General features: G+C 40.8%; 1 protein-coding gene across 1 annotated transcript in view; it reads left to right on the forward strand.

Moving 5' to 3' along the window:
- Positions 1-11,291: 11,291 nt before the first annotated feature.
- LOC115252084 (bromodomain testis-specific protein-like) overlaps positions 11,292-12,949 on the forward strand; it is a 2,198-nt gene continuing 540 nt past the window's right edge. The window contains exons 1-5 of the mRNA XM_029846391.1: positions 11,292-11,360; positions 11,452-11,578; positions 11,766-11,830; positions 12,240-12,422; positions 12,620-12,689. Of these exons, the coding sequence (XP_029702251.1) occupies positions 11,304-11,360; positions 11,452-11,578; positions 11,766-11,830; positions 12,240-12,422; positions 12,620-12,689 (502 nt within the window). The 5' untranslated portion in view covers positions 11,292-11,303. The remainder of the gene's footprint in view (positions 11,361-11,451; positions 11,579-11,765; positions 11,831-12,239; positions 12,423-12,619; positions 12,690-12,949) is intronic.

The following is a 12,949-nucleotide window of genomic DNA, read 5'->3' on the forward strand; positions in this document are numbered from 1 at the left end:
CGCTGTCATTTGTCTCTGTGTTGATTATAAAATGCCATATTAAAGGACTTCTTATCCAATCTATAAAATCTGTTTCTATGTCTTATGTTTAAGCGCCTACAGCTATTGTACTATAATCACATGAAATATCAGTCACATATTTCAAGAGAAAAGTTAAGAAGAATGCTGTTTTATTTAAGTTTTTCTGAAATACAACTACTTAAAGGGGACTTCAAGTGAAAAGTTTAAAGCACTTTAAAGGAGGAATTAAAGAGCGTTTGTAAACCATAGCCAATATTTATCATTTGACCATGATAAGATCAACATACGATTTCTACATATTTTCTTCAAGATTTTGCATTTCCTTCAGTGTTGTAAAAATATGGAGCGTGAAGAATTAAAACAATGTCCAAGCATGAAACACTTCAATGTCATGTCTATAAGACACATATGAGGGTCTGAAAAGACACTATGTGATACAGGGTGCTGCTATTGTTGGTGATGTCTAATTGTGCCTATATAGTACATGTCTTCATGTATATGTGGTGTATATATATTTATTTCAATTTTTTTTAAATTGTTATCTTATGTTTATTGCTTTTGTTTTGTTTTCCTTTGATTTTGTGTAAGTAAGATATGATTCTCTTCTGTTCTATACTAGCATGCTAATCAGCCACGTTAGCGTCGTTAAAAGCATTTCTGTAAGGCTTTATGATCTCATCTGTGACATCATGACTCAAGATTTCTCTCTTGTTTCAACATTTGCCCAGCAACCAGTTGCCCAGGAAACCAATTCTGACAAATATGAAAATTTGACAATTTCCCTCAGTTTTCTGCTACAGATGACCATAGGCCAAAGAGAGAAAATAGGCCATAGAGGCAACAGAACACCTAAATCATCTTCAAGGTCTAACATTTGGTGAATTAACAATTGTGCCATTGTGGAATACATTTTCAAGATGTTATTTCTTTTAATTTCGTGACTTAGACTTTAAAGTTTTCATTTTATTGCCAGAAAACCTTAAAAAAACACACCCACTTTTTACTCCTCAGAGCAGGAAGAGAGGCTGTCGGTCATCTGTCTTGAGTCCATTGATGAGAAGAACAGCCACACAATAACAAATATTGTCTTCTATTACACTGACCTTCATTCTATTCTGCAATCATTTTTCTTTGTCTCCTTCTTTCCGCTCTCCTTTCACATTTCTTTCCCCTTCCTCTTGTCCTCATTATTTATCTTTAGTCTATTCTATTACCACCCCCCTCCAGTTCTTATGCCTTCCTGCCTTCTCATATTGATTTTCATTTATAGGTTTTCATCCTTTTCACTCCCATTTCTCTGCACTGATGGCACCTTGCAGCTTGCCTCTCACTCTGCCTCTTGCTTCACTTCGCCGCAAATAAATGTCTTCCATATTCTTTTGGCATTCTTTTGATACAATAACCATATACTCTAAGACTTTGCAAGACCAGAGAGGCCTGGCTCTGACAAAGAACCCACACTGCGGATGAAGAGGTCTTAACAGCCGCACGCTATTCAAAAGCCATAAAGGTCAGTCTCCGTGCTTATACATGGGAGAAAAGAAGTTGGTATGGATCCAGAAAGACTGCCGAGAAAAGAGAGGAGCAATAAATATCAAACGATTTTACTCCAGTAACAAAGCTCGGCCTGCTTTGCAGACGTTGATGTCTTGTGTCAAGGGTTAGCAGGAGGTGGGCTGGCTCAATAAGTCCCATTACCCATATTGTATATTCTCTCAACACGGCCGGGTTACACAGAAAAGCATAACAATTATTTAAGATGTTCTCTTTTTCTTTTTTTGCCTCTTATTCTTAACGGATGAGGAAGGCTGCGCTCTGCACGCACAAATAATTTGACGACAGTAAAAACAAATTTGATTGTGTTGACTGTGTTTCAGATGTCCCCATCAAAGGTTCTGAGTGCTCTGGATCAGGGACGGTCTGGGGCACCTGATCAACCCTTCCTGATTCGCTCAAAACATGAGTTAAGACAGAAGTTCAATCTTGGATCAATCAGACTAGACAACGATGTTCTTCAGGTGCCTCTTTTATAAATTCTAAGTGGGGTTTCTGGTGTCTTTCAATGAGGACAGATGTTGGCTGGGAGCCAGCTCTGAGAAGCTGTCAGCGTATACTAAATTTCTTCGATTTAAGAATGATGGAGGTTCTCCAGAACCTTGATAAACCTGTGCCTCAATAAAATTCAGTCGATGAATTCTGGAAGCTATTTTGACCCCAATGGTTTGATTTTTTTTACTGTGATACAACTTGGAGGACGAATCTAGCAGCTGTGTATCTTTCCAAATTGTGCCCAGTTGAATTTAACATTTTATTTTTCAAGTGGATTTCCCAAAAAAAAGTGTTTACTTTTTTGTCTTCTGAATTAAGTATGAACTGGTGTGAGAAGATGCGATTTTTCTCAGTTTAGCGTGAGACCGATTGATGAATAAATCACGTTTTACTTTTGAAGCAAAGAGGCTTTTGTATTCTGTTTAAATAGATGCATTATGAGGAAAATACCAGACAAAATCCACAAAGACAACACTGTTTACCCAATTAGATGGCCGTCTTTTTAATGCAAACCCCGGTCGGTGTTTGTTTTGACTCTTCAGCCAACAAGGAAGCGGCGGAGTATCAGCGGAGCAAACTAAGACGGAGATAACACATCGGCGGCGTCAGAAATCAGGGCCTGATTCTCTCACTCCTTGCACAAACACACTCATATCGATAGTGGTTATTAATTTACCAGACAAAGAGCGATCCAAGGAGGTAGGCTGTATCACACTGATAACCGCAGGGAGCTGCCGTCTCCGAGCCTCAGAGTTGAGAGCAAAATGCAGAACAGAGACCTTGTAATGAGACAATGGTGGACCGAATGAGGTGTTGGAAAGATAATATTAACTTTAGGATCATGCTCAGCTCTAATCAGATGCAGTCGCTGTAGATATAGTAGCTACCGGTATATACAGTAATGCCTATAGCTCTATAGTGGACAGTAGACTGTCCTGCCATTAATATGTTTTAGAATAATGAGAGGTGAGAAGCTCAGTCCCTGTCAAAAGAATGAAATTTAAGTTCCAGATGTTATTATACTTAATCAGATGTTATTAATGCTAAAGTAACTTCTAATCAGCTCGAGCAATGTCGGTTTGTGCAGATTGGGTTATGTGGCACTGTTATCTGGTTCTGGGTGCCTCCTGCAGACCTAAAACATGCTCATTAGCTTGATTGTGCCCTCGCAGTTGCACCTGAGATGGATGGATGGAATTAAATTAAATTAAATTAAAGGAAAACTTGGCTGTATTTTATGTTAAATTACAAGCTGGCTGTTGCATCTTTATAAACGATATAACATTCATAAATTCTGAGGATAGAGACACGCACAAAAGTTTTAATGAAGCAGTAGAAGATGACATCAAACTAAAATGCTGTTGAACTCCTTCCGTTTAAAGAGACAAAGCTAAAAGAACTGGCACGATCAATACAGCGAAACAAGCACTCTAAATGGAATTCCCTGACATTTTGCCTCTGCAGCATCCCTAAATTATATCACCACTGCACTAAATGTAACATTTGTCCTGATGCTGAGGCCTCTGGGTATGAACGTGAATGCAGACCTGTGAAGACTTTGTCAAACTCCAGAGAGCATCCTCATATGAGGACACAGGGTCGCATTTGGCTAAATGAATCAAAATTGGTTTTACCATCTTGTCATCACTTGGTAGAGCAGATAAAAGTAAGAGTAGTTTGACTCAGGGTTGTGTTTGGTGGTGAAGGTTAGCGCGTGTCCACATGCAAAATATGACGAGAACTCAAGTGAATGGGATTAAACAGCTCTGCAGCCATAAGAAAGTTAGGCTAATCGGGGAAAGAGGCTTCAATTTGCTCAGGAGCACAAAGATTCAACTCTGGAGCAAAGGGTGAGTAGGGTAAAGGGGAGGTGGGTGAAGCGACTTATCCAAACAACGCCACAGCAAAAGTGGGTCGTAATCAAAGCTAAAGGTGGACCAACTGCTGCTTTGTAACAATCTGTGCATGTCACTGTAGGATTTAAATAAATGAGTCCTGTTTGTTTGCTTCTGTCTTTGCATTTGTATTGATAACAGCAGGCTGTAGCACTCACTTTTGTAATTTGATCACATTATTTACGATAAATCTATGTGACATTATCATTAGTAAGTCGTTTGCAGGTATGAGTGTGATTATAGTCAGTTTATTTTTAGCTCTTAGCCTTGTGCTGTTCCATCATTTTTTATAACAATATAATACACTCAGATTGCAATTATAGGTCAAGTATGAGTTAATTAGAAAAGCTTTAAGTACTATTTAATGATGATGTCATGTAGGAGCCAAAAGCCTGAAGCAGCTTTGAGATGAGCCAAAGGATCTGGCTCGGCTCGGGCACACACTAATAACAGCAATAAGATCAAATAAAATGTACCTGGATTTAAACCCTCTTGTCTCTCAGGTTCACAAAACCACTCATTTTTCAGTATACACACACGCACCTACACACACACTCACATAACTCAAAATGTCACCTCTTTTGTGGAGGAAATTACTGCGATGGGGCCCCCCTCGCTTTTAATCCAGGGTGTGACTCTGCACTCTGGGATGAGATGTGCGTTTGCGTGTCTCCGACGTGTTTGGATTTTACTCCTGTAGGAGCTGAGGCGTCGATGGAGAACAAACCGTGTGATAGTTTGATAGAGATCAACAGCACTACGTCCAGTTTGTCTTTTTGCTGCGCAGCAGGTCCTCACCTCCAGTACTACTTTGTTATTTTCCTCTTACTGATTGAAAAAAATCTAAACATGACTTTAAAAAAAGGAGTCTCTGCCGCTGTTGTCTGCCATTACCAAAAGCGGCATTGTCCTCAGTTGTAAGACTTAACTACACACTCACATACACACTCACTAACAATGGCACATCGATCACGTTACTACATTCTGACATTCTGAAGACGCTTTCTCTTTCGCTCTCTCTCTCTCTCTCCCTCTCTCTCTCACACACACACACAACAAAAACATTGATCCCCCCCTTTGCTGAACACACTGCCAATCTTCACCAGGCTGTAATTTTATGGCACAACAAAATGAAAGGGTAATTTTTGCAGGATAGTGAGGGAGAAGCACAATCGGAGATAAAGGGACAAAGTTTGGTGTCTGAAAGGCCAATGATTATGATAGCAGCCGTGCAGAGTGAGGGAGAAACGCGAGAGAGAAAGAAAGGCCGTTTGACAAGGCTGACAGGCTCACGCCTCGCCGCCCAGCTCAGCACAGAAAGACAGGTGCTAAAACACTGCAATTTAGATAGTTTACTGGCCATTGTCAAAACACTAGCCCAATCTGTGGAGGGTTTAACGGGTTTAAAGTCACTCAGTGTGGAAGCCCGCCGGCACCCCCTCTGCCGTCTTCAGCTCATTACGTCTCATTCACTCACTTTTTGTTGATTTGCTTTGGAAAATGTTCGAGGACAATTAGATCCGATGGAAATTCTCATATGGACACGTAGTTGCCTTTTCCCATCACATTTATTTTAGTTTCTTTGCTGACAGATTAGTGCACAGATGAGACGTCCTATTTCAATAAAAATGAGTGATGGGGTGGCGGGGTCAGGCCTGCTGTTGAGCCATGATGTGACATTCACATTTTAATGCCATTTTTATGCATCTTCTGATGTGCATTGATGCACAAACTCTGCACGTGTATTTACTTCTGCTGCACCTGTGGTGATAAATGATGCCTTTGAAAAACCACGGGATAAACTCATGTCAAAAGTGGCCCTATTATCGATGAGAACCCCCAGAATCTTCGTATTCAATCTTCATTAGCCCCGTTCTCTGGTTTTTGCCCTACGTCTCGTGCCGGATGGTACGAGTTTATTGTTTAGCACTGATGAAGAGAGCCCATTCTTTTTATACAGTTTGAAAGAAGGCAAGGATAAATTGATATTGATAACTTCAGACGGAGACTTTGGTCTGTGGTTTGTAGACTGGAAGATGTCTGATATTTTCCTGCCCTGCAGACAGGACGGATGCTGTCTCCATATTGATGAATACACTCCACTCTTGACAGTTAATCCGCTTTCCTTCACTTCTGTCTTTCCTCTTGTGCAATTCATTGTTTTTCCCTGCTGACTAACCTTTCTCCTGAAAACATAAATATGATGGACTTTAGTATTTCTGCTGCAAAACAATCTGCTCATATATGAAACTGTGAAAGTGTATGACAGTCCGTGCCACCATTTCAGTCCAGTAGTCTCAGTAGAGGCACTCCCCATTGCTGCACAAGTGTTCCAAGGTCAAAGATTATAATCAGAGAATAACTACATTCACACGTGTGGCATGAAAACCCAATCCACAACCATGCTGGGCCGTGCTGAGCAGAACAGGCGGAATCCCAACCTATGATCTAAAGGGATTTTGCTACTGTTTATCAAGTGGCTGTTTCTCCTCAGGCTCTCAGGACGCACTGGCACACAGTCCAACGCTCCACTAGAGCCTCTGTGAGAAGCAGGAACACACGTTGGACATGTCACCAGGCCATCACAGGACACACACGTCACTCACACACCGACACACACCTAGGCAATGGAAATAGCTGCCCTCCATCAGGGTGCCCCTTCAACCCATGAGCTTATTAACATTGAGTAAAAAAAAAAAAAATCATAATATTGTTTGGACGGACGGACAGACAGACAGACAGACAGACAGACAGACAGACAGACAGACAGACAGACAGACAGACAGACAGACAGACAGACAGACAGATAGATAGATAGATAGATAGATAGATAGATAGATAGATAGATAGATGGTCAGGAGGAAACATGGATAGAAAGGACATGAATTTGGGGGAGGGATCAGAGTTTAGAGGTCGTAACCTTGAGTATCGATCAGGTTTTTTCATTTCCATGGTGACTGGAAGCCCCCTCTCTGTGACCTGCTCGAGTACATTAAACCTGAGATCCATAACGCCTCTCTTTCACTCCCTCATTCTCCCTTCACCTCTTTGCTTCTCTCTCACATACATGCTGTGGCACACCTACACAGAGGTGTAAAGGCCCACGCCAATACACACGCACACGCACGCACGCATAAACATGCACATCCACACACATATACAGCTGCTCATCCAAGCACAGGAAGAAACTGAATTAAACCTTAAAAACAATCTGAGCCTGCAGAGAGGACAATTCATCATGATCTCTGTGTGTCAGAGGTGTGCTCATGTTTGTGTGTGAACAGGTCAGTGTTTTGGTGGACTGAGTCCAGTACTGCAGCCACTGGCCAGTTGTCCAGCCACACACACACACACACACACACATATATAGACAAACTGTTCTGACTTCACTGGTCTTTAAACACCCATCCACATTCCAGCCAAGGTCAGCTAGATTGTAAATGAAGCCACAAATCTGGTCTGTGTGTTTCAAGTGACTGCGTGTGTGTGTGTGTGTGTGTGTGTGTGTGTGTGTGTGTGTGTGTGTGTGTGTGAGAGAGAGAGAGAGAGAGAGAGAGAGAGAAAGAGAGAGTTAAATAAGAGAAACGAAGGATGAGTGCAAAAATATTCTAGTGCATGAACTGTGAGTTGTGAGAGGGTGTTGGAGATTGTTTATGTCAACCTCATCCTAAACTTTCCCTCCTCCATCTCGCAGGTCTGCAGCACACCTTATATCATTTTTCCCTCCGCTCCCTTTAGAGGTGCACTAATTTTTCATACTTTTCTCGGTGCTTTAATACGTGTTCCCCTCAGCATGGGCCACATTTTCCACTCTGACTGTCTTTTCTCTCCACCTGATTCCGTCTCTCTATGTCCATCACTCTTGGAGGCGACTCAAGCAACACAGTGGCTCTGCCGTCCGCCCTGTAGGCTTCCAGGGGCCCGCAGAGATGAGGGTCGGCCTCTTTGTGAGGAAATGATTTTCTCGGTGCTGAGGAGGACACTCCAAATCATCTCTAGCAATCTCAGTAATGGCCCTGAGATGCTGCTGCCTTTGTCCTGTAATGGTGACAGATGACTGGCTGGGCAGACGGGGGCCAGCCAGACGTCCATCGAAGGGCCGAACAAGCCTCCGCGTGCACACACACAAACACTTGCATAAAACGCCACTCCACTGGTGGCCCATGTGATTGCAGGTAATTGTCTCTTCTCAGGATGTGGTGTTAGTGGTTATCCTTAACGATCACTCTAAAAGAGGAGTTCTAACTATTTGTCCTTTCACGGGAAAGATGATTCCACTTTACAGACTCGCGCCACTACTGCAGAGGCCACCTTAAATGAATGCCTCGACAAACACAAGGGCTGGAAGACTGTGGATTTTAGTGTGTCTTAAGCTCTGGGAGCATGATGAGGGCACCAAAAATTGGATGTGAATTTATATCATTATTGATCGACTTTACAAAGCAAAAACTGATATAACGGCAAACAATAAAGATTGTACATCATCTATATATTTTCTGTTTGCACTGAAATGGCATCCAGAATGATGGAGGCAGAGGAATTAGTTCCTTACCTGTAGCTGTGTGGCAGAGAGCCATGCTGAGGGACAAGTTTCACCATTTTTTTACAGTTAGGCTGCCTCCAGACAAAGTGCTGAATTCAGTTTGTGTTGCTTTGAGTTTCTTCAGCCAGTTTTAGTTACACTTTATCATTAATGCAGGCTGAACGGTTTGGGCAGTAAAATACACAGCAAGGCAGCTTTACTGCCCAAATTTTATCCAATGCTCTCATGGAATCCGACAGAAAGCTGCTACGCATGATGTGATGTATTGTTTATTCAACCGATCCTTTAAATGCCTGCGGCACAGATGTTCCTTTTCAACCTGGAGATGCTGGGAACTTTATAAAGCTAAAATTCTAACACCCCACAAATCGTTCTCTTTTGTGGGTATTTTAGCTACTGTTCTCTACCTAGAGCACTCCCATAATCTCCCTCGCTCAAACAGTTTTCGATCATGGAGGTTGAGAACATGAATCGAGCAGTTAGACGTGTCCCAAAGTTCGACTTTTAGCCAAACAAGACTCAAACACATGTCAGCGTCAGAATCAATGGGTGTAAATGGAAAAGGCCTGTTGTCTTGTTCCAGGCCTGGTAAAGAGGTGTGAGATGTCCGGCCGCTGTCCCTGCGGTCTGAAGTGTTACCTTCAATTTAACTTCTTCGGTAGCAACAGCTACTTTCCTGTCAGATGTGGTGAAAACACCATTCTGACCAACTGGGTGATTAATGTGTTTAACTATTTTAATCTCTTGGACAAATTTTTTTGCCTTAATCTACAAATACAGCTTTGATGGTATCCAATTGCTTTCAAAACTGTTGTTCATCAATAGCTTGAAATCGTGAATGTTAATGTACCAGAGCACATCTGGTAATTTAATATTGCTTAACTGAAAATTGACAGAAATCCGACTATTGCACATGTTTTAAATGATCGAATGTATACGTGTGTCTTGCATGTCTTCTCAAACTGCCTCGCTTTTGTTTATAATTCAAGATCAAGAGCCTTGTTAGCATGCGTCACCAATGAGAATCAAGTAAAGGACGTGGTCAATGGCTGCCTCCTCATTAGAAGATACCCACCAGCAGCCCTGGGGGCAGATTTAAGGGGAAGGTCTGAATATTGCCATCAGGACAGGAGAGTTTTCTCCAAAGCTGTAGTGATCGTGGTATCCACAGCATCGCCTATACCCCTGACCAGAGCAGAGACAAATAAAGCTACTGTTTGTGTGTGTGCGTGTGTGTGTGTGTGTGTGAGTGTGTGTGCGTGTCTGTCTGTCTGTTACATTTATTGCTGTTGCTTCAGGAAACACCCCATGTGTGAGTTATTCATGTAAAGTCCTCGGTCACCCACACTCAGTAATGAGCTTTCAGTTTTTCATTAATAAAAACTGAAATAAAGTAAATATAAATAAATAAGAGAGATTAACATAAAAAACATGATTTCATGAGATGATCCACACTTATTGTGTACGTTTCTACATGGAGGGGGGTTGGGGTGGTCACTTTGGCCTTTAAGATCAAAGAAGATTTGACCAAAGCAATCTGCTATGATGTCTTTCATTACTATTTCCTATTTATATCATCATAGTAAATGGGGGAAATGTCCAGCTTGGCGGGGGTCTGAACACTTTTTTGTCTATTTTTTAATGTGTCTGTATTTCTTCAGCTGTCACCTGCACTGTGTCTTCTAAAAAGTTACAGGGAAGGACTTCTTTTGTTAACAGGATGGAGTCCCCTAGCACTTCATTACCTGCACTTCTTTTTTCTTTCGACATGACATTTAAACATGAATAAAGTTCCAATGTGTGTAATCCAGTGACAAAAGGTGTTCAATTTGTGATTCCTACAGTTTTACATAACCCAGACCCTAACCGCCAACAAGCAGGTGTGGAAACCCTCAAACAGTCCTTTGATGTTGTAATGTCCTACCAAAATGTCCGCGCATGACGGTTTTGCTCATCAATATGTAGAAAGTAAAAGAAAACTAGCGCATAGTTCAAAGGTTAAGTTGTTTTTGATCATAAAAGCTTTAAGAGTACAAAGGCTCTACAAAGATGCTGGCTTTATGTATTATCTTGTACATCGTGTTAAATGACATCACCTTAATTCAAATTAGCCTCATTTTCCCACAGGTTTGAAATCTCGTTTTTCTATGTACTCATGGAAATATTTGGCCTTTTACTCATGTTTTAATTGCACTGAAAAATGTAGCTTTACATGCTTTAGCTTTTTTAGCATCTTTAACCAACATATCAATTCTAAACAAAATTCATTGTAGTCAGGTCACCATTGCATAAAAGATGAGAGTATCCAATCTTTCTGGAAAAAATCAGTAAATGTGAAAAGAAGCTGTAACAGTACAGTAATGCTGTATTAAATATGTAAAACACAGGGCCAGAAAATTAAGATTTATGGTCCATTTCTTGCTTAGGAAAAAAGAACATGTCAGCAGCTAAAGGCCATTCTGTTGTCCCCAACAAACACCATCTGCCAAGTTTGGTGAACCCCCAGAGAGCTGGACGACTCACCAATCATCTCCAGTATCTGGAGAACGACGTGATGGAGGAGTTGTGGAACCATGAGTTCTCGGGTCCATTTCTGTTTCCAGTGGATCCAGTCTCACTTCCAGTAAGAGAACCAACAATAAAAACAGAACATTTTAGTCTTTTCTTTGAAAATGCATTTAAGAATAATTCATGTGATCTTTCTTCTCTTTCAGGCTTACTACGAATTTATCAAAAATCCCATGGACCTGAGCACAATCAGAAAGAGGCTGAGGAACCGGTACTACCACCATGGTATGGAATGTGTTCAGGACGTTTTATCAATATTCATAAACTGCTACACATTCCATAAGGTAACTATATACATTGCAATGTTTAAATATTGAAAAATGTGAGTGGAAACCACTTTTTTCAACTTTTTCATGCTGTTCTATCTTTCCGCAGCCCACCGATGACATTATTCTTAAGGCAAAGACACTGCAGGCAATTTTCTTAAACAAGATCAACACAATGCCGAAACTAGAGTGGGATATAGAATCAGAACCAACAAGGCAGAGGCAAAACCCGACAGGTCAGCTTTACCGAATATATGGATTTCACTGTAAAAGTTACTATATTTGATATATAGTTTATAAAGTCTGTTCACTTTTGCAGTTAAGCATTTCTGAGTTGATTATTGTGGCTTTAATTGCAGCTGCCATTTGTTGCTCTTTGGTTTTAATGTCAAGGAATTTCTTTTTCCTACTTCTATTATGCAGAGATTTCAAAGCTCACATCCCATAAGCCTTTTCACCGGAGGAAGCTGGCATTTACTCCAAATGAGGTACAACAACACGTCCAACCATCAGGACTGAATTAGTTCAAATAAAATGCGCGGCCTTTGATGTGTTATTTTTAAGAAGTTGATTTGCGGTTTAAAGCAATTTCCATTTTAAAAAGTTTTGAGAGGCCAGATTTTATTTGCACAATTGTCGCTTGTTTGATGGTGATGTTTGTGTGCAGGAGCATCTTTATTTAACATTAAGTGACTTTAATATTGATTGTGTAGCATATTTGAGATGATAACTTGTTAGAATTAGTCAAAGCTTGAATTATCTTTTTTCCACTTAATCTTTTCATATGTTTTAGTAACAGTTGACATTAAATTGTTTACAATATTCCTGTCTCCTTATTTGTAACTTTATTTCTGATTTTGAGAGCAACTAAAAGTCTTTTTTTTTCTTTATTATCAGAACAACAAAGTTCTGATGTGGGACGATGATCACAGACCTCGAGACTCAGTAGCGTCCAGGGCGTCAACAGTTTCTTCTGGCATGAGCCTCAGAGAAAACAGCAGGTTTTTATTTTGTAAACCCCACCAGCAAACACATGAAAATAGCACCCCCCCTAAAAAGATGAGGACAGAACTACAGCAGGTGAGTGACCCAGCGATCACTGGGATTGTTGGTATTCAGCCAGGAAAAACTCCACAAAAAAGAAGATGCCTGTTAGAAAATTAAAATATTCCTTTAAAATCTAATTTGGTTACATTAAACCCTGCTTGTACTGACATAGTGACCGGTGATCGCCATTTATTATTAGAATCGCAGCTAAACTTATTGTTCTTTTTAAGGAAATTGCTTTTCAAAATTGTGGGGAATTGATGGAACTCAAGAAGCATCAGGAAGAAAAGACTCATCTAAGTAAGTGTTGCAACACCGCAGTGAGCTTAAAGGTTGTATCTGCAATTGTCAAATAGGCCTTTTGGCCCCTCCCCCTCGCCAGCTTTAACTGTAAGTGGTGCACACCCCAATCCTGCCCAATGATTGGTCAGAACCCTTTTTTGAGGGGGGCAGCTAGGTTCACCACATTTAGTGTGTGTTTCTTTGAGTTTTTATGGAAGGGTATGGTGTTTTTCACTGTTCATGAGACAAACATCTAAAAGTTTGTGAGGAAAGATCTG

Source organism: Takifugu rubripes, chromosome 13 (assembly GCF_901000725.2).
Source record: "Takifugu rubripes chromosome 13, fTakRub1.2, whole genome shotgun sequence".
In the NCBI taxonomy this organism is placed as follows: domain Eukaryota; kingdom Metazoa; phylum Chordata; class Actinopteri; order Tetraodontiformes; family Tetraodontidae; genus Takifugu; species Takifugu rubripes.